At 35.6% G+C, this 22038-nt stretch overlaps 2 protein-coding genes and 1 long non-coding RNA gene across 7 annotated transcripts; 1 reads left to right on the forward strand and 2 right to left on the reverse strand.

Annotated features, from left to right (window-relative positions):
* Positions 1 to 2622: 2622 nt before the first annotated feature.
* LOC110886237 lies at positions 2623 to 8165 on the reverse strand. 5 transcript variants are annotated; one of them, XR_004885357.1, is made up of 9 exons: positions 7646 to 8165; positions 7513 to 7561; positions 6123 to 6291; positions 5874 to 5990; positions 5272 to 5316; positions 4120 to 5191; positions 3443 to 3667; positions 3289 to 3341; positions 2623 to 2913 (listed from the first exon to the last, which is right to left on the reverse strand). It is a non-coding gene; the product is annotated as an uncharacterized LOC110886237 (long non-coding RNA). The 5 variants fall into 5 exon arrangements; XR_004885358.1 differs by having other exon boundaries at positions 7513 to 7552; positions 7646 to 8164; XR_004885359.1 differs by lacking the exon at positions 5272 to 5316.
* A 3678-nt stretch (positions 8166 to 11843) lies between these two features.
* Positions 11844 to 15638, forward strand: LOC110886236 (mannose-P-dolichol utilization defect 1 protein homolog 2). The gene is made up of 8 exons (XM_022134013.2): positions 11844 to 12062; positions 13122 to 13275; positions 13391 to 13463; positions 14140 to 14206; positions 14335 to 14394; positions 14679 to 14739; positions 15192 to 15233; positions 15324 to 15638. Exons 1-8 carry the CDS (start codon positions 11907 to 11909, stop codon positions 15422 to 15424), a joined length of 714 nt encoding a protein of 237 aa, XP_021989705.1. The 5' UTR covers positions 11844 to 11906; the 3' UTR covers positions 15425 to 15638.
* On the reverse strand, positions 15535 to 17211 carry LOC110886235 (F-box protein SKIP2-like). Its single transcript, XM_022134011.2, has one exon. The coding sequence runs from the start codon at positions 17064 to 17066 to the stop codon at positions 15732 to 15734; it is 1335 nt and encodes a 444-aa protein (XP_021989703.1). The 5' UTR covers positions 17067 to 17211; the 3' UTR covers positions 15535 to 15731.
* Positions 17212 to 22038: the final 4827 nt, after the last annotated feature.

Here is a 22038-nt window from a genome sequence, read left to right on the forward strand (position 1 = left end):
GGGGGTGGGGGGTGGGGGGGGGTTTAGGTTTTTGGGGGGTGGGGGGTGGGGGGGTTAGGCTTTTGGTGGGAGGGTGAATTTAGGTTTTGGGGGGTGGGGGTGGGGGGGGGTTTAGGTTTTTGGGGGGTGTCGGTGGGTGGTGGGTTAAGTGGTTTAGGCTTTCCGTATTAGTGCACATGTGCAGTACAACAAAAAAATTTTTTTTTTTTTTTTTTTTTGAAAATTTTTTTCCATACATATAAAGTAGCGATTTTTTATTAAAAAATTGTAAAAAAAAAAAAAAAATTTTGGTATTTTTTTTTGGTTTTTTTTAGGTTTTTTTAGTTAGTTTTTTGGTTTTCTCATTTAAACTAGTTTTCTCATGATCCATCCCCTATATATATATATATATATATATATATATTCAAGTTAGAAATATAGTTGTTTGACTAAATAATGATTAGTTACGAAATTCGAGTTATCATTAAATTTTGATTTAAATCTAAATGTTTATTCATAATATAGTAATTTTGATAATTTTCTTGTTTTAAAGGAATTGGGATTTTTAAACAGTATTATATTATAAGTAAAACTTTTTGAGAGAAGGGAAATTGTTTTAGTTTCAAATGTGGTTCAATGTCAGTCTCAGTTCAGTTTCCGTTATGTGGTGTTTCGTTCCCCTTTGTTCGTCGTTACATGTACTGTTGATTTCTCCGTTACTGAGCAACTTTTTGGCTCAGCCGTAGTTTTTTTTCTTGTGTTTGTCTTATTTGTTTGACAGGTAATTTGAGAAACATGGGGAATAAGTGAAGAGTGTCGTGAAGATAAAAATTTATTTTTATTTTGGTAATGTAATGGAAATGTAATTAGGATCTTTTGTTTTCAACGTTATGGATTGGTTCTAGTTTTGATATCTGTATGAGTGACATGCCAGCCCGTTCTGGGTTGGGGTGTTACACAATGACGACAATACAAGCTTCCGATCATGCCCGGTAAACCATGGAGATCAGAATGGACCTCGTAAATTTTTTGAAGGTCGGACCAAGTGGGCTTTCTCAGATAACGGGAACCGTAAAACTCTATAACACCTTTTAAAAAATATAACGTTAACCTAAGTTCAAAAATATGAATGCATGTAATTAATAAATAAAAAAAATAGTAACGTACCTGTACAAAAATACTCCAAGGTATCTCGCGTTGTTTTCTCGGCCATTTTTAAATATTCGTCGTTGATGTCTGTCGTGTTTCCGTACCCAAGGACCCGTAGAGCTGAAGTACACTTTTGAATACCGGTGAATTAAAGTGTCCCTTTCGCATCAGCTTTTTGTTTAGATAAATCATGCGTGTTTTCCAAGTCTTCAACGATGCGTAAAAATAAACGTTTACTCATCCGGAAACGACGCCTAAAAACTTCGGGGTTTAGGTAAGTAGACGCTTCATCGAAATAATCTTTAATCAACCGGTCGTTTGCCGTTTGTCGGTCTCGTTGAATATATTCTCTTGGTACAATTTTATCTTGAGGCTCGCTACAATGTTTCATATATAACGAGCTGCTAGTTCTCACGCACTCGTAACCGCCTCTTGCTCGACCTCCTCATCGGTCGAATCACACTCATCCGCTAAAAAAATTTTGTAGTAATAATTTGCAATGGACGACGAGGAGGTGGGAGAATCCATTTTTTATGAAATGGGTGAAGTTTGTATAAAATTTTAATGTTTGAAGTTGTGCGTGAAAGAGTTTTTTTGGTTTTGATTTGTTAAAATGGATAAGGGTGTGATAGTATTTATATAAAGGTTAAATTTAAAAAAACAAAAGAATGTAGCCGTTGATATAGTCGTTGGCAACGGTCATTGGCTACTTCAAACATGGATCCGGCGTGGAAAATAAAACGCTCCAACTGATTTTGACCTCAAAAACGCCCACGGGGGCGGCAACATCGGCGTTGGGGGCGTTTTGTTTCAAAAAAACGCCCAATAACTCACCAGTACGCATGCTCTAATAGACTTTTGAAACAATGTCTAATCGTAAAAAAACGATTTAACTTTTACGTCCATTTTGAAATGTGTTAGCGTATTATTGGTTATCACGTTTGATACATATAAAAGTGACTGGATTTTGGTTAAAAATGGATTACGCCTCCTAGGGATGAGCTTGGTATCGTCCGGTACCGAAAATCCCCAAAAGTGGGTACTGATACCGAATATACCCGGTTCGATACGGTTCGGTACCGGTACGGTACCGGTATTTGAGGGTAAAAACCGGTACCGTACCGTAGCGAACCGGTACCGAAAATGCTAAAAGTCGGTACCGAAAAAGTACCTAGTTCGGTAAATTCGATACCTGTACCGGTTCGGTACCGGTACCGGGAACGATTTGCTCATCCCTAACGCTTCCCTTAGTGATTGAGTTTTATTTACTAACAAACTAGCCTAAGATCCCACGACTTTCGCGGGTGGCTTAACACAAACATATAATATCTACCGGCATTGAAGCCAATGTAGATCATCATTTTTTTTCTAGGCCTTTCCAAACTTAGGCTTCACGTCTGAGGGTTAAAACAGGTCTCAAACAGACAATATACGACCCTAACAGGTACAAACCCAAAACCCAACAGAGTGATCACTTCCCTCACCAAAAACCTGTTACATACCAGCGAACCTTTAATAGATCAACGAAAGGTCACTGTTTTCATCTTTTGATTGACATCAAGTTTATATAAACTTCAATATCTAAATTCTTATTTAAATTCATATAGTCTAAGATCCCGCGAGTTTCACGGGTGGCTTAACACAAACATATAATATCTACTAACATTGAGATGAACTTTGTAATGATATAAAGCTATTGATTTAATTTCTTCTCCATTCTCATTCAGCTCCTCATTTTCCGTTCAGAGTCTTCCAACTCAAAATATAGTGGCATTGACGTAGTACCTGTAGCATGTAGATGTAGATGGCATAATAATTGTATAAAAAAATTGATACCTATGAGTAAACAGTAAAATAATTTATACTTAAATTTGATAGCTTGTTAATATTTATAAGAATAAGGGGATAGATATTAGAATAGATTCTAAACTTCAAGTTAGCTGTTGTTTTCAATTTGAGAATTATGAAGAATGAGCTTTATAGTGTCCTGTAGAAGCCAGTGATACTTATATTTTATCTTATCAATATATAAGCCAGTTAGTTTAGTTGTAAAATCGAATAGCCACTATGTGAGAAAGAAAGAAAGTATAATAGTTTTATTATGGTACTCCATGTAAGAAACAAAGTGCATCATATAAGGATAAAAGACAAATATATTACCTTGTTAGCACAAATCCCCGCACCAGCTAGCATGGAAATACTCCATCCTGACCCTAGACAAAAAGAAGTCAAGTATATGAAGAGAGTTACATACATTGGTAGCTCAACAATAAGTTTTGTAGAGATTATGATAACTAAAAAAAGAAAAGAACACCTCAGGAGCCGAATTAGTTGACTTTGGGGGTAGCCATCTTGTTCCAGCAGTACTTGAGAATGAACGGGTTGAGCTGGCGAAGCAGGAGAATCCTCCCCAGCCGCAGCCTCCTTTAGACTCTCCTGCGATGCAGGCATTACTATCAATATCATCATTCCTACCGTGATCAACCTCCAACGATGAACCATCCATATCCGTTATTCAGCGATTCTAAACCGCTATTCCCTAAATCAGTAAAATAAAGCAAAGTAATTGTATCATGAACACACCTTTGAAAGAGGAATTGAAAACCCTAAGATTAAACAAAGAATTGACTCGGAGTTCTCAATGAGTATGTGCGACGTCCCTCTTTAGGGCTTCCAAGATGGATGAGGGAATGAGCGGGAAAACCCGATGACCTTATCATTTATGCACTTCCAAAGTTTTATAATTAACCAAACACTTATAAAACCAAGCTTTTATATAATTCTCCAACTTTTATTTACTTGCAAATCTCATAACAGTTTCAAGAGCTTAAATATTTACTTGGAAATCTCATAACATTTTCGAGGGCTTAAGGAGGGGTTTTTTTTTTAATCCAAGTATAGATTAAATTTACCTTATTCAATCCCAGGCTTTTACAAAATGCACCACTAATTCCAGAGATTTTGAAAATAAGAACTACCAAATATATTTACCTGAACCCGCCCTTCGGTACTCTCGTCAATGCCATCCCATGTATACATGTTTATCAAAATAGAAAGAAACAAAGTAATAATCAGTCATAAAAATTACATTTATAAAGATGAGCTCAACCTTCTTAGAGTCTAAAGATCACTTGTTATGAGGGAAATAATCAAAACGAAATATATCGTAGTCAAGCCTTACAAACTTAGAAGCGCTAATAATTTTCTGGGACACTAAATTTGCATAAGTTTTAAATTTGGAAAGCAAAACTTTGACCCGTCTTTTTTATCCAACAATACTTTATAATAGAAAAACAACGCGTTCATTATGATAACACACACAATGTCAGCCCTTATAGCAGCTCTTTGACCCGTCTTTTTTATCCACTAAATTTGTATTAAGGACAGCTTGAACCACCCGACACAATCAATGAACTTGCTACGTAGCAGAGGTTGATGTTTTGAATGATACTCTAGGCTGATTGTCACACTCATGTTCAAGTTTTTTGAGCGTTCACATCCCACCCTCTATACATAATTACATATTTTATCTCAAAATTTTAGAGAATAATATAAAGAAACGATATAGCATTTCCGATGCCAGCCACCACAGTCATTAACGACCACAAACCTTTGTTAACCACCTTCTTCAACAATAACCACCATCACACTTCATTGCCACCTACCACAACCCCTCCGCACATCCATCTTTCATCACATCATAGTATCATACCAATCCATGAGCCCCCACCTCCACTCATTATCACCCTTCAAAGGTTGAAGCAGAAACCAAAATTTGATTCAAAGTTTGAAAAAGGAAGTCAAAGCTATTAGATTAGGTTTGTTTTCTAACTTGTTCATATCGTACTCAAGAAGACAAATGGTAAGAGGAATCAATGTGATAATTGAAAAAAAGGCTACTACCATGGAAAACCAATGCTAACTAAGTTGTATCTGAACTTATTAACACTTAAGAAGAAATACACAAAGTAAGATAAAAGAATCAACAAAATTCAAATGAAACTTTACCTTTCTTTTAATGGAAACATACGTGCTAAGAACAGGTTTGAAAAATGATTCTAATCTGTCAGAGAGAGTGACACATCAAAAATTAGAAATTCAGAGAAAAAATTAATTGAATAAATGATTTAGTTGCTTTCTTACCAGTTCTGTGCAAACTTGTTATTGGAAGCTTTTATTCTCTACTACCTAAATTTAGAATCCATAACCAGTTTATATACATAAACTACTTTTATCAGCTTTTTCCATCCAAGAAAATAAAACAAATCCTCCACCCGTATAGCATATTAATATGTTATATAATTTTTATAAAATATGATTTAGATGAATTTAAAATACACTTTCGATGACTTTCATCCAGATCGACTCGTTTACATTTTAGGCTATTTTAGTTTATTTTACCAGCTTGACCCGCTAGAAGTATAACATAACAACACATTCATAAGTGAGTGGGTCAACATAGCTACCTATAAAGATAACTTATAAGTTAAATGTATTAACAACTTTAGCTGTAAAAGGTAACATCTACTCAAGGTTTTTTTCATCATGCATCTACATAGATTGATGATAGCTTACTCTTTTTTATTCCAGCTTAAAACTAAGTACGAAATATCAACCATTCGACTACTTTACGTTTTTTGTGAAGTTAGTGAAAGGTCAAATTCCAATCTCTACCCCTAATAAAAATTAATCAAAAGGTAATAAAATACGTAAACTTAGTAGGTTACAAACTAAGAATAACATACCAGTGGCCTGTGAAATTTTTTGTTAGTTGTTTTTGCAAATGGCGTGGATTGAGGTTTTGTGGGTGAGATTGTAGCAGTAGGAGCTAGCACAGCAGTGTTGAGTATAATAAATGTACCCTAGCAAGAAGGAAGAACATTTTGAGTTTTCCTCGTGCAGACCGTAACGATGTTGGTAATACGACTGGGTAAGTGAAATCTAACTGTAGTATTTCAATTAGATGAAATTAAAAGGAAACAAAAGACACTTACCAGAATTAAGTAAAAAAGAGTCGTTCGATCCATGCTCCACTTCCACAAACTCTGAATCAGAAGCTTTTAGATCCTCACCAGTTACCTTCCCTCGTTTTCATCGATTCCACGTGCTTTTTACAGTACTCAATAACCTTCGACAGGATCTTGCTAGTGACATGTTGACTCCCTATAGTTGACATCATTTTGAATACATTAGTCGAACAAAATTTGTAAATTCATATCATGGCTATTTAGACATGTTTACTTATAAACGGGCCGGTTCATGTTATGTTTTCTCTCTCGAACGGATCAAAGTTGTGTTGTGTCAATATTTTATGCAAAAAATTTCTTAAACCATTTTATATAAACAATTTATATGATTTTATTCTTGTAATCATATTTCGCACACAAATATTTATTAAACATTGGACAAAACTTTGAGAGTTTCCATGTTACCCAGCCTATTTTTCTCATCTCTAAGTTTTTGTTCCACTTGCTTTTAAGTCTATCACACTGGAAACAACGGATAGTCAGGGGCAAACCACACAGGACTCTCATCTCTTAGTTTTCAGGTCCATACTGGCGGTTCTTGGAATACTACAGGACTCTAAACTGATAGTCAGGGGCAAACCACACAGTCTCAAGCCCAATCACACACAGTGTCTCATGCCTAGTCTCAGTCACACACACAGTCTCACGCCCAGTCTCAAACAGAGTTTCCGACCCAGTCACATACATAGTCTCAGGCCCATCCACAAACACAGGCGCAGGCTCAACCACTGTGCTACAGTTTATTTATGAATGTTGTGTAGTGTTTTGAGATTAAAAAAAAATCTGAAAAAGTACTTAAACAAATACAAATGTCTAAAATCAACTTTGGGGCAAATATGGTAATCGAAGCTTCTCTAACAGCCATAGTCATGGATCTATCTAGCTGAACACATTTCACACCAATTAGCCAATATCACAAAGTTACACATTTCTCTTAATGCTATCCTCATCCTTAACTATAGTTGTTTCTCCTCTTAACGTAACAAAATCATCAAAAAAAATTAAAAATTCTAAAAAATAATTCAGCACATAGAACTATTAAAATTCAAGATTATGACATAAGTTATGAATTTAATGTTTAATACCATCAGAAACTAACTGTTGGATACGATTGGAAAATAGAGCAAATAGTTACGAACCTCTTTAACCACTTTGAAATAAAGTTCAGAAAAACAAACTCAGTTGTGATAATTTGTAGTACTGAACAACTAAACATCCACTTATATTGTAAAAAAAAAACACATGGGTAATAAAAGTCAGTTTTATTGAAGCATTTCATCAAACACTTGGCATGCGTCTTCAAACCATTCAATTTTAAACAAAGTAAAGAATATGAAACCCAATAAATGTAACATACCTTACAAATGAACATTCAACATTAAATCAATTGGAGGATTCTAAAAACCCTAACCAAAAAACAAATGCATATTTAACATTAAATCGATGAAAGAAAGTTAAAACGAAGCAGGATAATTATACGAAAAACAAACCTTCGAGATGAAGAAATCGACACATGTTGGGTAAAAACGAAGCGGGAGCCAATCGACTATGTAACGCTTGCCGGAGGCCACTGTGGTCATAAGCGAGACCGCTATTCTAAACCCTTGACCACCGATGGTCATCCTCGTCGCCGGTGGCGAGTGGTGTCGCAACAACAGCCACCACCGTCTCTATCTCTAACACTCACTCCCTCTCTCTTATTGCCATATATCGACCATTTCCCTCTCTCCAAATGCCTGAATAAAGATCCATCATTCCATCAGATTGAATCAGTAACCTCGAAGAACTGGTGCAGACTCCTCTAGGGTTTACAGAGGATTATGAAAGGGGAAGACAAAAGAAAATCGATGATAATGAAAAGGGATGAACGAAGGAAAAGGAGAATTGGATGGATCTTCAAGATCTGAAAGCATGTTGAAGATGATAAAGATACCTAGATGAGAGTTTTTGTGTTTGATAGAATTAGGGTTTTTGAATGACACGGATGAGAAGCCGTGTTTGAGAAGCCGCTTATTGAGAAAATAAAATGCCGCTCAAAATCAATAGAGGAGGAATATCACATTGCCACGTGGTAGAAATTGGCTTAAGTTACTGCCATGTGACACCAAAATGTATTGTTTTAATATAGATAATAGATCATTAACAATCCAATTAGTTATTTTTCTTAACTCAACTCCTCAAGCATAACTTAAAAAGTTGAAAAAATCTAACTTATAATAAAAGACTCCAAATAATACCACATGGCATTCTCTCCATTAACCTTAAAAATTTTATTTATATTTATTTAATAAATTTCTTTTAATAACAATATTAATTAATAAGCAATATAGATATCACTTATTTTTATTTTTTTTTGTTATCTTTATCTAAAATTAATAAATAACTTCAATTTTGCAATTTAGACTTTTTGTTTTTTTACTTTTAACCCAAAGTTTTTCTTCTTTTACAATTTAATCTCAACTCTTTTTTATTTTCAATTTTAGTTCATCATACTTTTCATATTTCCCAAGTTTTTCATTTTGTTTTAAATTTTGTGAGTTAACGCATCGCAACGCAACTAAACCTAAAGTTTTTCATCTTTTACAATTTAATCCCAACTCTTTTTTATTTTCAATTTTGGTCCACCATACTTTTCGTCTTTCCCAAGTTTTTCGTTTCGTTCTAAATTTTGTGAGTTAACGCACCGCAACGTGCGTGTGGTAACATTTTTTCGTATATTTTTTTCCCATTTGACTGACCCGTCGCGTCACATCTATTTTTCTGCGTTTGACAAGTGCGTCCAACACGCGGGTCCTGGATGGATTTGGTTATTTTTTTCTATATTTTACGTTTCAGTTTAATTTCTCAGCAACGAGCGTTCGTAATTCAAAGATTTTACGTCTGCTTTTCGCTCGACGTTATTTTTTTCCGTTTTATTTATTTTATTTTTACGAGTTTTTCCGGTATTGGTGGTCACTGACAATGGTATAGTATTGCTACTACTTAACACAGTTTTATGACAATCGTTGTAAAGCAGAGGCTTAATACTAGTTAATTATAAAAGACATGAATTTGTGATGTATGGACACAATTTCTGTAAGATAAATTTGTTTTCGATGTCCACATCAAGTGTACTCATGGTCATTTAAGTCACTTTCAAGCAACTTGTGGATGAAGTGTGATCAATATAACTAAAGCCATATACTTTTCTTTAAAAAAATATTTAAAATAATTCAAACTTCATAAAAGTGAATTTAAGCGATAAAAACCTCAAGAATGAATCTTTGAAGATGTTTTTTTTCAAGTAAAATGTACAACAGGAGGAACGATGTTTATTCTTAACATAAAATGGTAAAGTTTTGCTCAATATTACAGATCTTAACAAATACCAAATCAATTTTGACTAACCCAAATAAAAAAAATATCCAAATAAAAGCACGGTTGATATACAATTCGACTATAAGAGACGCGTACCCTCAACCACATAAAGAAGAACAACTTACTAAGCGCATCCCTGTAAAAATCACAGTATTGACCCATCTCTAAAGTTAGACAAAAATTTGATTGTTTCATTTATTTTTCACTTCATCTCATCTCATCCTATAAAGACTCATTTTCGATTCTCTATATTTAGAGACCCACTACTCACTCCCAATCGATCAAACCCCATATTTTACGAGTGGAAGAAAGAGAAAAGTAATAAACCAAACAATATTTAAATATCTTTTAATTAAATCGAGATAAGTTTAGAGAGTGAGGTGTATAATGCCTTTTTTAAAGATTAATAATTAATAAAATTTAGAAATAAAGATGGATTTCAGTTAAATTATAGGGATGAGCCGATGAGGATAAGTAATTTAATGTAATACTCTAACACATTGGTTCCGTTTGTTACAGACCCTTTGGTCACCTTTAAACACTTAGGTAGTGTTTGTTTCACAAAATGGAAAGGAATCTGGATGAAATTGGAATGTAGTATCCATTTCTAATGTTGTTCATTTCAACGAAAGAAGAAATTGGAATTGAACAATAACTTATGGAATGAAATTTAAATTCCAATTTCATCCGGATTCTATTCTATTTTATGAAACGAGCATACCTAAAATTTAAATCCTATGCAAATTCCAATTTCATTACAATCCACGAAACAGACAATACGCATCTTACACTAGGGATGAGCTCGGTACCGTCCGGTACCGAAAATCCTCAAAAGTGGGTACCGGTACCGTACCAGTACCGAAAATGTCAAAAGTCGGTACCGAAAAGGTACCCGGTTCGGTAAATTCGGTACCGGTACCGGTTCGGTACCCGTACCGGGTCCATTTTGCTCATCCCTATCTTACACTTTAATAATACAGAGCTTTCAAACGATTTGGTCATTTATTCTAAACACCATAAAATCAACATCCTAAGGTCTTTGTGCAAGCAAGAAAAAAGAAAGATTTTGTAAGAAACATCATAAACATCTTGTTGTAAGTTGTAAGTGATTTGTTGAGACGATTCTAATACGTGCAATCCCTTTGTTCTAACTTGATCATGTCACCATGAACGTGAACTTTTCTACATGTTTCTTCATTTTCTTGTTAATTAGGCAGTAGTGTGTCTAGAGTAATGGGTACTAGTGTGTTAGTTCCCTTGATTGCAAGCTTATAAAAGGCTTGGTTAATTGGAGAATGAGTATAAACCAGGGGCGGATCCAGCCCATATTTATGGGTTCCCAGGAACCCAGTGCGTTTGGAAAAAACGGAAAAAATTGGTGAGGACTTTGTAGAATTTAGAAAAAAATTAGTGAGAATTAAAGAGAATTTACCAAAAGGAACTCATTAGAATAAAATCCTGCATCCGCCACTGGTATGAACGAATGATGAAAATTGCTCATTTCTTATTTATCTATCCCTAATCCGAATTTGTAACATAACAAATTTCTTCATAAAATAGTGAGCAGTTAATGGTAATCCCCACCAAAGTGTATTAGCGCGAAGTCTTGGTTATCTCCCACTTTATATACTGGGTTCTTAAATGATGATCTCTACCAGTTTAGACTTTAGGGATTAGATATGACCATTTAAGAACAACTCTTTGTTGAGAACAAGGTTAACATGAGACAAAAAACCATTATATGTCCTCTTCTTTCTCTTGTTTGTATATATTGTACTAACTCTATGTCTATTCTCATTACATTATAAATTGCAAAGTTGTATGCTCTTTCTTAAAACTAAATAACCTATCAATTTAAATGTACAAAAACTTATACGGATTTAAGTGTGACCAAACTCATTCTCATTTGGGCTTTAACCATTGAAGCAATTAACCAAACACTGGCTGTTTGGCAACATCTGAACGATTAAGTGCTGAACCAGTAAGAGCCTGTATAATGCTTAACCGTTCAGAGACACATGTTTAACCAATTCAGATTAGAAGTCTTAACCATTCAGACTTTGTATAATGTTTAACCATTCAGAGGCAAATGTCTGAACCATTTAGAGGCAAATGTCTGAACCATTCAGACATCTGCTCGTGAAACAAACAGTATGAACTATTAAGTGTTGAACCAGTAAGAAGTTTGAACCATTAAATTGCTCGTTAAGAGGTAAACAAATAACCCGTTAATGTCTTATACTCTTATGTGTTAGTAGATTATAGTTTATATAGCCCAATACAACAAGTAGGAAAAGTCAAAGGCCCAAACAGATCCATTTAAATTTATCATCTTTGCTTCAGATTTTGGCAATTTGGTCCCAATTTTTCCAAGAGATCCCCCAGACTGTGAAAATGGTTCGATTGGAGTTCTTGGGGATGGATTTCACCTGCGTTTATGAGTCATTAACCGATGCCAAATTCCCCCCAAAAGACTGTCTTCTTCCACTCATCTCCAAGCTCTTAGGTTACGCCATCGTTGCCGCATCCACCACCGTTAAACTCCCTCAGGTCATCTTTTTTCATTGCTTCTAGGGTTTTATCATCTTAATTTTCAACCTCCTTTATTAATTAGTTACAAATTCACCTTAATTTCAGAGCATTGATATTTAACTTATAGTTATGCTTAATCTGATATCTAGGTCATTGTTTCTATCTATACTAAGTAGTTAATGCGGTAAAAAATTGGATATCGGTCAAGGACGGATATCTGAGATATCGGTAACCGCGGCGGGAATGGGATATCCGTAATTTTAATATCATGCTGAATTTATATATATAGCAATTTAAAACTAACAATTAACCTTTTGCAACTTGCAATACACTAACAATTGTAACAAGTAGGAAATGATTAAGACTTAAAACATTAACAATTAAGACTTAAAACACTAATGGCAGCAATAAGAAGAAAGACGGCTGGTAAAACTAAGAAGAAAGTTACTGATATCGGGAAAATCGGTGATATATCGGTCAATATCGCCGAGAATATCAGTACCGATATTCTGACTGATATCTTACCAGGGGACCGATAATTGATATATCGGTGACATGAACTACATAGATCTAAAGTTAGATCTATGTATAGTTAATATCGCCGATATATCACTGATATATTAGTTATCGTTCCCTCCCCCCCCCCCCTTCCACAAGTAGGTGGAGACCAGGAGAGCCGGTAGTTATTTTCGAAGTTATTTTGATTCCGGTTGCTCACCTACTCTACCTTCTCCTGAAAGTCCTCATGAGCAATGGGACACGCAACCGTGTCGTCACCTCCCGTGCAGATCTCACATAGCTGCTCCTTTTTCACTTGCATATCCTTCATCTGCTTTGTCAATAGGTCAACCTGGGCCTGCAGAGCGGTGTTAGAGTCGACTTTGTGTACGCCTCTATGTGCCGTAGTCGTACGACAACGGGTGGTTGCTTTACCGTCTTGTTCCGTCGATTCCAACACCCCCTAACACACTGATTTAAATAAGTATTTTTTTTTCAGATAATGAAAATCATTTAACATAAAGTGTGTCATCTAAACACCCCGAAACAACTGATTTGAATATGTTTTTTTTTTTTCAGATAATGAAAATCATTCAACATAAAAGTGTGAGGGGTCTTAGTGTTTTGGCTTTTGAAATGGAAGTGGTTGGTTACACCATTGCGTTGGCATACTGCCTTCACAAAGGCCTTCCGTTTTCGGCTTACGGGGAGTTGGCCTTTCTTCTGATCCAAGGTATCTTAAGCAGCATAATCGTCACCTTTTTTAGAGTTCTTATAACACAAGAAACCCAACCCCTTGTGTGAGGTGTTAACTTTAAATTTTTATTTCTCTTGTTTTGCTTTTGCAGCTATAATTTTGGTTGCAACTATCTATTATTTCTCTCCACGTGTGGGCAACTCAACATGGATCCGTGCATTGTTGTATCCTATGCTAATTCTTTTTTTTTTAATCATAACCATGAGAACCCGTTAAGGAAAAGTCATGATACCTTGCTAACCAGTGAGACCAGGTAAAGCGCTAGCAGGTGACCTTCAAGGGGTTAAGGCATGAAACCAGTGGATTCTTGGAGTTTTTTTTTTTTTTGGGGTAAATTGCCATTTTCGTCCCTGAGGTTTGTCCGGCTTTGCGACTTTCATTCAAAGGTTTGTTTTTCCGCATCTAGATCCAAAAGGTTTGAAATCTTGCCATTTTCATCTGTGGCTCGTTAACTTCATCCATTTTTCTTTGTTTAGTCAGGGTATATCCGTCTTTTTTCTTAACTTAAAGGGCAATTTAATAGGTTGTATACTTGTACATGATGCTAAATGCTTGTACATAAAGTGAAAAAGACCAAATTGCCCTTCAAGTTAACAAAGAAGACAAAAATACCCTTGACTTAACAGTGAAAAATGGATGGAGTTAACGAGCTGGATGAAAATGGCAAGATTTCAAACCTTTTGGATCGAGCGGAAAAACAAACCTTTGGATGAAAGTCGCAAAACTGGCCAAATCTCAGGGGCGAAAATGGCATTTTACTCTTTTAATTTTTTTTACGTGACTGGTAAATAAATCGCTCTATATGTATATAAACTGTATTCTTTAAGTAGATTGTTACAGATATTGTGGCCTGGCACCGACAATATTAGCTGGGAAAATTGATCCCCTTCTTTTTGAAGCTCTATATGTAAGTGGAAAATTGTGTGTTATTTTGGCTCGATCTATTCTCATGCATGCTTGACTACTTTTCTCAGTATTCTTTCGTCTTAATTTTTGAATTTTGCTAAATTGTGTTGAAGAAATCGTTTGTTTCAGGCATCCCAGCATGCAATCTTTTTCTTTGCTAGGGTCCCACAAATTTGGGAGAACTTTAAAGTAAGTTACTACTTGCCTAAACTATCGGTTTTATCCGTGCTTGTTGATACAAATAGATTTATGTCTTATAAATATCATGTAAAATCTAAGGGTATTCTTGTAATTTGTTTTATCATTAAGTGAAAATTTGACAAAATGATAGAGTTTGTTGTGTATTATATTAGTTTGTGTGTTTGTGTGTGCGTGTGTGTGTGTTAGTCGTAACTCTTCGTATACCACATCTTATGATGTCATACATGTGTTGTAAACAATTCTTTTGTGATGAATGTGTTATCGTTGAGCAGAACAAAAGCACAGGGGAGCTTAGCTTTTTGACTTCGTTTATGAATTCTCTTGGCTCGATAGGTGCGTTCTTTTTTATTTCCACTCTAACTATGTGTAACTAAATACTGATATTGTTGGTTGCAATTTCTATCAATTTACTTATAAATGGGTTGTCTTGGGTTGTATTATATCCCAAACGGGTAAATCTAAAGGTTGAGCTAAAACGGGAACGGGTCAAACGGGTTGGAACTTGGAAGTTGCCCAAAATCTACATTTAATGCCCAAAAAATTCTAAAATTGTTTATTTCAAATATCTAGATTATTATTGTAACAATATCGTTTTTGCAATCACAAGTTTTTGCAATCACAACCAACTCATTACTGTTTATTAGAAATTCTATAAATAGTAACGAAAAAAGTGCTAGCGCTTCAACGACAACCCAACTTGACCCGTTTTGACCAAACTCGTTGACTCGCCACCTTTAACAGATGATTAAGTAGTCGATTTATGCTGTTTGTATGCTATTTTACAGTAAGAGTTTTTACCAGCCTACAAGAAAAAGCTCCAACAAGTGGTATCCTTCTTTATACCTTTTCACTTGCTGGAAAATTTTGTTTTTTTTTCTTTTGTTTTCCTAACCTAATATCCTTAATTTTGTTTGAAGTCGTCATGGGTTCGGTTGTCGGGATCTTGACGAATGGTGCAATCTTGAGCCAAATCATCATGTACCAGAAGCCAACAAAGAAAGAGAAGAAAAAAGATTAGAAGATCAACAATGTGACCACTTTTTATATGCAAAGTTCCTCTAAAACAACCGTTTAGCCGTTTAGCCGTCGCAGTTTGCATACAGAACCTCTCTTGGTTTGATACAATTGTTTTTTTTTTTTTTTTTATTATTGTTATTATTTTCTTTTGCAGCTAAGTGAATTATTCAACAATCTTTGACATGATATATGTAGTCTTTATGACTTAAACCCGACCATAAAATTACCAACAATACACTCGAAAAGTATAGATAGATAGCAAGACAAATCAAATACAATTCCACAAGTAATATTACATATAGTTTTGATCACCTTATCTGATCTTGACCGATCGCTACTACTGCTAGAACCCGAGAATCATTACCCGCATTTGCAATCTGATTTTCAACTATGGGTGCATCGAGATTAACGGTTAACGATCCTCTGCTAGCCATCAACCAACCCACGCCATCCGACGTCACACCCTTGCATTTCTTGACCTTCACCTTCACCAAGTTCGGGCACCCGACCGCCAAAGCTTCCATACCATAATCCGACACAGGGCAGCTCTTGATGCATAGCTTCCTCAACGCTCGGCATTTAGCCGCTATGCAAGAAATCTCCGCATCTCCAATCGTCTCACTCCCGCATAACGCCAATCGTTCCAACTTCCGACAGTTGGTGGATAACAAATCTAACCCAGAGCGAGTAATGTCGACATTGATAAGCACAAGTTCTTGAAGATTAGGGCAGTTTCTCGCCACGCTGATCAACCCTTCATCGTTAATCCGTCTCGTTTTCCATCCGTCTATATGAAGCTTCCTCAAAAGCGTACATTTCTCAACGACAGACGTCAACCCCAAATTCGAACAGTCAGGCGTTTTCAACAAGTGAAGGATCTCCAAACCCCGACAACTGGAAACCGCAGCGAGCCCTAAATCGCTCACCTGCAGCCTCTCAAGATGCAACTCAACCAATTCTTTAACATTTCTGGTAACCACTTGTAGAACTTTATCCCAATCACCATAACATCTAACAATTCTTAGTGTTTTAAGCTTTTTCGACCCGCTTATAAGCGGCTCAAACCGCTGCCCATTATACATATCCTTCAAACTAATCATCCTCAAAGCCGAACCCGCCACACCAGGTCTAATCTCCTCTGTCTGGTTTCCATCAACGACGGTTTGTAACCGCTTAACCGACAATTCCTCCAGAAACAAACAGTTATCCATCACACCATTCATCCCCCTCGCCCCGAAACAACACGATCCAACCGAAAGCTTCCTCAATTTCCTACAATTCTTCGCGAATTTCAAAACACCCGTATCCGTCAACTCTCGACACGATCGAAGTTTAAGCCGGATAAGGTTTTCGCAATATTGGGATATGTTAACAAGCGCCTCGTCTCCGATGCTGACCGATTTCCTGTCGCATTTAAGCGACAGTTTTGTAACCGAATCGAACCGGTTAAAAACCGAACGCACGACGGACGTTAGGTCCGTTCGTGCGTTTAGGGTGAGCCGGTGGTGGCTTTGTCCTTCGACAAGGAGCCACCACCGGCACACGAGGGAACATTGTTTACGATCAAGAGGTGCGAGGAAGTGAAAGACACGCGCTAAACAGGCGTCTGGGAGATCTGATATGGTAAGATCGTGATCGACCATTGATGTACGGCGGAGGAATATTCTCCGGTGACGGAGGAAGAGGAGAAAAGACCGTTTGTTTGATGGAGTGGTTTTATTGGATTGGATGATTGTTTTTTCCAAGGATTGGTGTGTGGGTCCGTGGACTTCAATGCTTTGATTAAAGTACGGACTTTGTGGAGTTGATGGTGTCGTGCCAACTTTGCTTTCGGTTTCTATTGGATTCTAGAATAAATAAATCATATAATAAATCATATAATAAATAAGGATAAGGTTATTATAAAAAAAGTTAAAGAGTTAAATGTTATTTTAGTCCCTGTGTTTTGAACCATTTTATCAATTTAATCTAAAGGTTTCATTTTTAACCTGTAGGTCCAAAAATTTCACAGTTGCCATTTTAGACCACTGTGTTAACTTCATCCATTTTTTCTTTTAACGAGAAGGCCAATTCGGTCATTTTATATGGCTGAATTGCCCTTTTAGTTAACAGAATTACATACAAAATGACCGAATTGGCCTTCTCGTTAATAGAAAAACTGGATGAAGTTAACTAAGTGGACTAAAATGGCAACTGTGAAACCTTTTTGGACCCACAGGTTAAAAATGAAACCTTTGGACTAAACTGGCAAAATGGCCCAAACCACAGGGACTAAAATGGCATTTAACTCTAATTTTATCATTGATTCAATTAATTAAAAACCTTTCATAACCGTCATCTTATTTATAGAAACATGATTTTTTTATAAGATCTCTATAAAAACACTACGAATAACACTACAACCACCATTCAGCACATATATAACATCATTCAATAAGTATATAACACCATTCAATAAGTCTATAATACCATTTTAAAGATCTCTATAAAAACACTACGAATAACACTGCAAATCACCATTCAGCACATATATAACACCATTCAATAAGTATATAACATCATTCAATAATTATACAACATCACTCAATTAGTATATAACATCATTCAATAAGTATATAACACTATTAAAGACACTGTAAAACACCATTCAACAGTTTATAACACTGTAATAAGTACATAACACTACAAAAAAGATATAACACTACAAATCACTATAACACACTATGAATAATATATAACAACATATTACCCTATTATAACTCTGTATAACACTACAACCCCATAATGGTGGGCGTCTGAAACAGCAACGACACAATGGAGGGTGGCCGGACAGGTGGCGGAGGTGCGACAACTTGAGTGGTTCTCGGTGGGAACTGATCAGAGCAGGTGGGTGGCTTGCGATGGTTGGTCGGTGGTGTCCAACAGGTCTACTTCGGAGATGTCGATGCTGCTGTATCGATGACGATGATGATGATTCGAGATGGATTGATGATGATGATTCGAGATCTTTGATCTGGAGAAGAAGGAGGATTCGAATTCACAGATCTAGAAGAAGAAAGAGGATTCAAAATTGTAGGGATTTGATTTACAGTTTCCTATTTCAAATGGATATAAAAGACTATATTACCCCTACAATTTTCAAATCAGTCCAAAAAATAAAACACATTTTACAATTTGGTCCCTATTGATCTAAACCATTAGATCAAAGATCTAATGGCTGAAATTCTTTCTTACCCTTCTCACACTTTTGGTCTTTTTTACAGGAACCTCAATCTATAGAGTAAATCAATTAATTATTTATTAACGGCAAGCTATCAAGTGATAGAAGGCTTCCATTTCTTTTGAGAAATGTAGGTTCAACTCTTACTTGGTGCAGAAAATGAGCAATGATAGGAGACCTAGGGAAACTTGGGTTCGATTCTTGAGTCAAGCGGGTTTTACCAGTAATTTCACCGTCGTGACTACGGGCGGGTGGGTTACCGGGTTTTGCCTGGAATTGGTGGTGAACTCGGGTTACTCTCGGAGTACTCCGTTTGGTTTAGTGGGTGTCTCGAGAGTGCTCAGGATTTATTCTGTTGGCATTAAAAAAAAGCATCTTTCTAATTTACTTTATTATTTTAAATTAGAGTAAATTGCTAAAATCGTTCCTGAGGTTTGGTCGTGTTTGCCATTTTCATCCAAACATCTAATTTGCTTTATTTTTTTCTATCAAACATTTGGATGAAAATGGCAAAAAATCTCAAATCTCAGGAACGATTTTGGCAAAAAAAAAGTTAGACGTTTGGATGAAAATGACAAAAACAAAAATCTCAAAAATGAAGGACTATATGGTACAAAAAAGTTATTTTGAAAGAAAATGACAAACATGCCCAAACCTAAGGGACGATTTTGACAATTTACTCTTTTAATTGTGTTTCTATGTTAACTACGAAAGAAAAGAGGAGAAAGGGAATTTAGGAGTAAAGAAAGAGAGTGAAAGAGAAAGATTTAATTTCATTTTGTGTTCCCAGGTTTGAAAGAATGAAAAGAAAGTATTGATTTTAGATGTTCCTGAGTTGAAAGGAAGTGAAAAAAAATGTATACTTTTAAAATTATACCATCGTTAGGTTTTATAATAGGTTGAATGGAGGTGTAAATTGGCAAATGAAAGGCCTTTTTAATTGTTTTTCTTTCCCTTCCTTTCACTTTAGAAGGAAAATTAATAAGTTATAAGGAATATTTTCCTTTCACTTCCTTTCATTATTTTCCGTTAATGAAACTTAAGAAACACAATTTGTTTCCACTTTCTTTTCTGTCCGTCCATTAGTAAACTCGAAAACACAAGGGAGAAAGCTAAGGGAATTTTATACACACCAGCACTCCCTAGCAAGACGCTTGAGAAGAGCAAAACAGCTATACATGGCCAAAATTGTTAGAAAACTAAACGAAAACCAATTTTTCCCCTCCAAACTCCGTATGTGTGATTGATTATTGACCCATAAAAAGCTTGTTGCCTTTATGTCGTCAGTTATCTTAGCCACACGAGGTCTTCGACTGTTAAAAATAGCCTTGTATCTTGCCCGCCATATTACTCAAATAGGCGTGAGGATCACTCCATAAAGGGCCTCCATTTTGACTTGTTGGCCCCCAGATTCGTGAATTTGTAATAGATCTTTGATGGAAAAAGCATAAACTGGAGCTATGTTGCACCATTGAGGAACTATAGTCCAAACTGCGTTTGCTATCTCACATTGAAAGACATTTATACCTCTTTTAGCTAGCGTGGTGTATGAAGCAATATGACCCAAATGGCTTCTCCAACCATGGATATTCACCTTCTAAGGTAATCAATTATTCCAATTTCTACTCTAATTATCAAGTTGGATTGGTATCGAACAAGATCAAAAATGGAAAACAATAAGAAATTGGCTAAGCACCCAAATTTTATTAATGTCAAGAAACTATCTCAAAACTTGACTTACAATCTCTAATACCCAAAACATGGTATTTATAATATAAACACACCTATCAGATTATAACTAGGATTGCTAATAAACAATTCATTTTTGGACATGATAATTATAACTAATAATTACCCACTCCTTAATTAGTTTCCTTGCCTTGCATGCAAAGGAACTTTAATTCGAAATTACCAACAAATTAATCACCAACGCTTGCATCTTACTGTATTTGAACACTTCATCTCTAGGATAGAGGGGGAAATTAACTATTTATAAAGTAAAAATCGCATCTGAATCATATAATCATATCACATAATGGAGTTTATGGTCAGGTTTGGCAAATTTTGACAGAGATTTTATGGGTCGAATTTGAATGAACTACAACGGATCCATAGAGTTGGCTGGACCAGCCAAACGGGTTTAGAAAAAGATCGAACGCATTAGTATGAAAGGATTTACAAACAAAAAAAAACAAAAATTAAGAGTAAAAAAATAAAAGGAAGAAATTGATTTTGATTAATAAATTATTACATTACAATTACCTATATATATTACCTATATATTAAAACTGAATGAATAGTAACATTAGTAAGTGCTGAGTAAATGGTACCGGGTACCGATACCGGTATTAAATTAACCAAATCGGGTATATTTTCGGTACCGGTTTAGCACTGTTTTTTACCCTCAGATACCGTTGTCGTACCAGTATCGATCGGTACCGAACAGTACCGTACCAGGTATATTCAGTACTTGTACCCACTTTTGGGGATTTCGGTAACGGTATTTTCGGTACCGGTTGGTACCGAGCTCATCAAATCCTGTAGCAACGTAGCAATGCAAGTAATTGCACCGTTTTGATTACTTTTCATACACATAGTAAGTAAACTGTATTTCGTTAAAATGAGGTTTTATATATACAATTATTTTGCTTTTTTTTTTTGTCTTTTTTCTGTAATGAATGAATTGTTAAATTAACTTGGATATTTTGATTATTGATGAGCAAATCATATCAAATCCTGTAATCAAACCGGTATTGTATCAGTACCAAATTTACTATACCAAATCATTTACGGTACCAATTTGGTACCCACCTTTTGGCGTTTTTAGAATCGTTACTTTCGGTTCTACATCGGTCTAGCACCATACCTGTATTTATTGATTTTTACCTTCAAATACCATACCGTATTGTACCGAGTATTTTCGGTGCCAGTACCTATTTTCGAGATTTTCCGGATCGGTACTTTCGGTGCCGTTACCGGTACCGAGCTCAATCATATTTCAACGTGTTAGTACCGTAATAACTGAACTGAAAACAACCGAATTTTCAACATGTAGGATGTGTGGGTCCTATTATTATATATTAGGTTATTTAAAATCGCTTTTTTTAGGACGGAGTGACTATCCTTACCACGACATTTTTATTTATGTTTTGATATTCGGTATTTGCTTGCCGTTGCTGATACGCGTTTTGCAGTCATTGGGTCCCCGCCACAACACGCGGGCGGAAAATCATCTAGTTACAAGTAAATACTTAGACGAGTGCAACTCATCATACTTGTTATATTCATAGAAGAGTGCAATAATATAATACTTTTTCTGTTGAAATTTTACAGATTCAAGTTTCTAATAATTTTTATTAATATTTTAGTTGGTTTGGTTTACCTAGTCGATTTTG

Source organism: Helianthus annuus, chromosome 2 (genome assembly GCF_002127325.2).
Source record: "Helianthus annuus cultivar XRQ/B chromosome 2, HanXRQr2.0-SUNRISE, whole genome shotgun sequence".
In the NCBI taxonomy this organism is placed as follows: domain Eukaryota; kingdom Viridiplantae; phylum Streptophyta; class Magnoliopsida; order Asterales; family Asteraceae; genus Helianthus; species Helianthus annuus.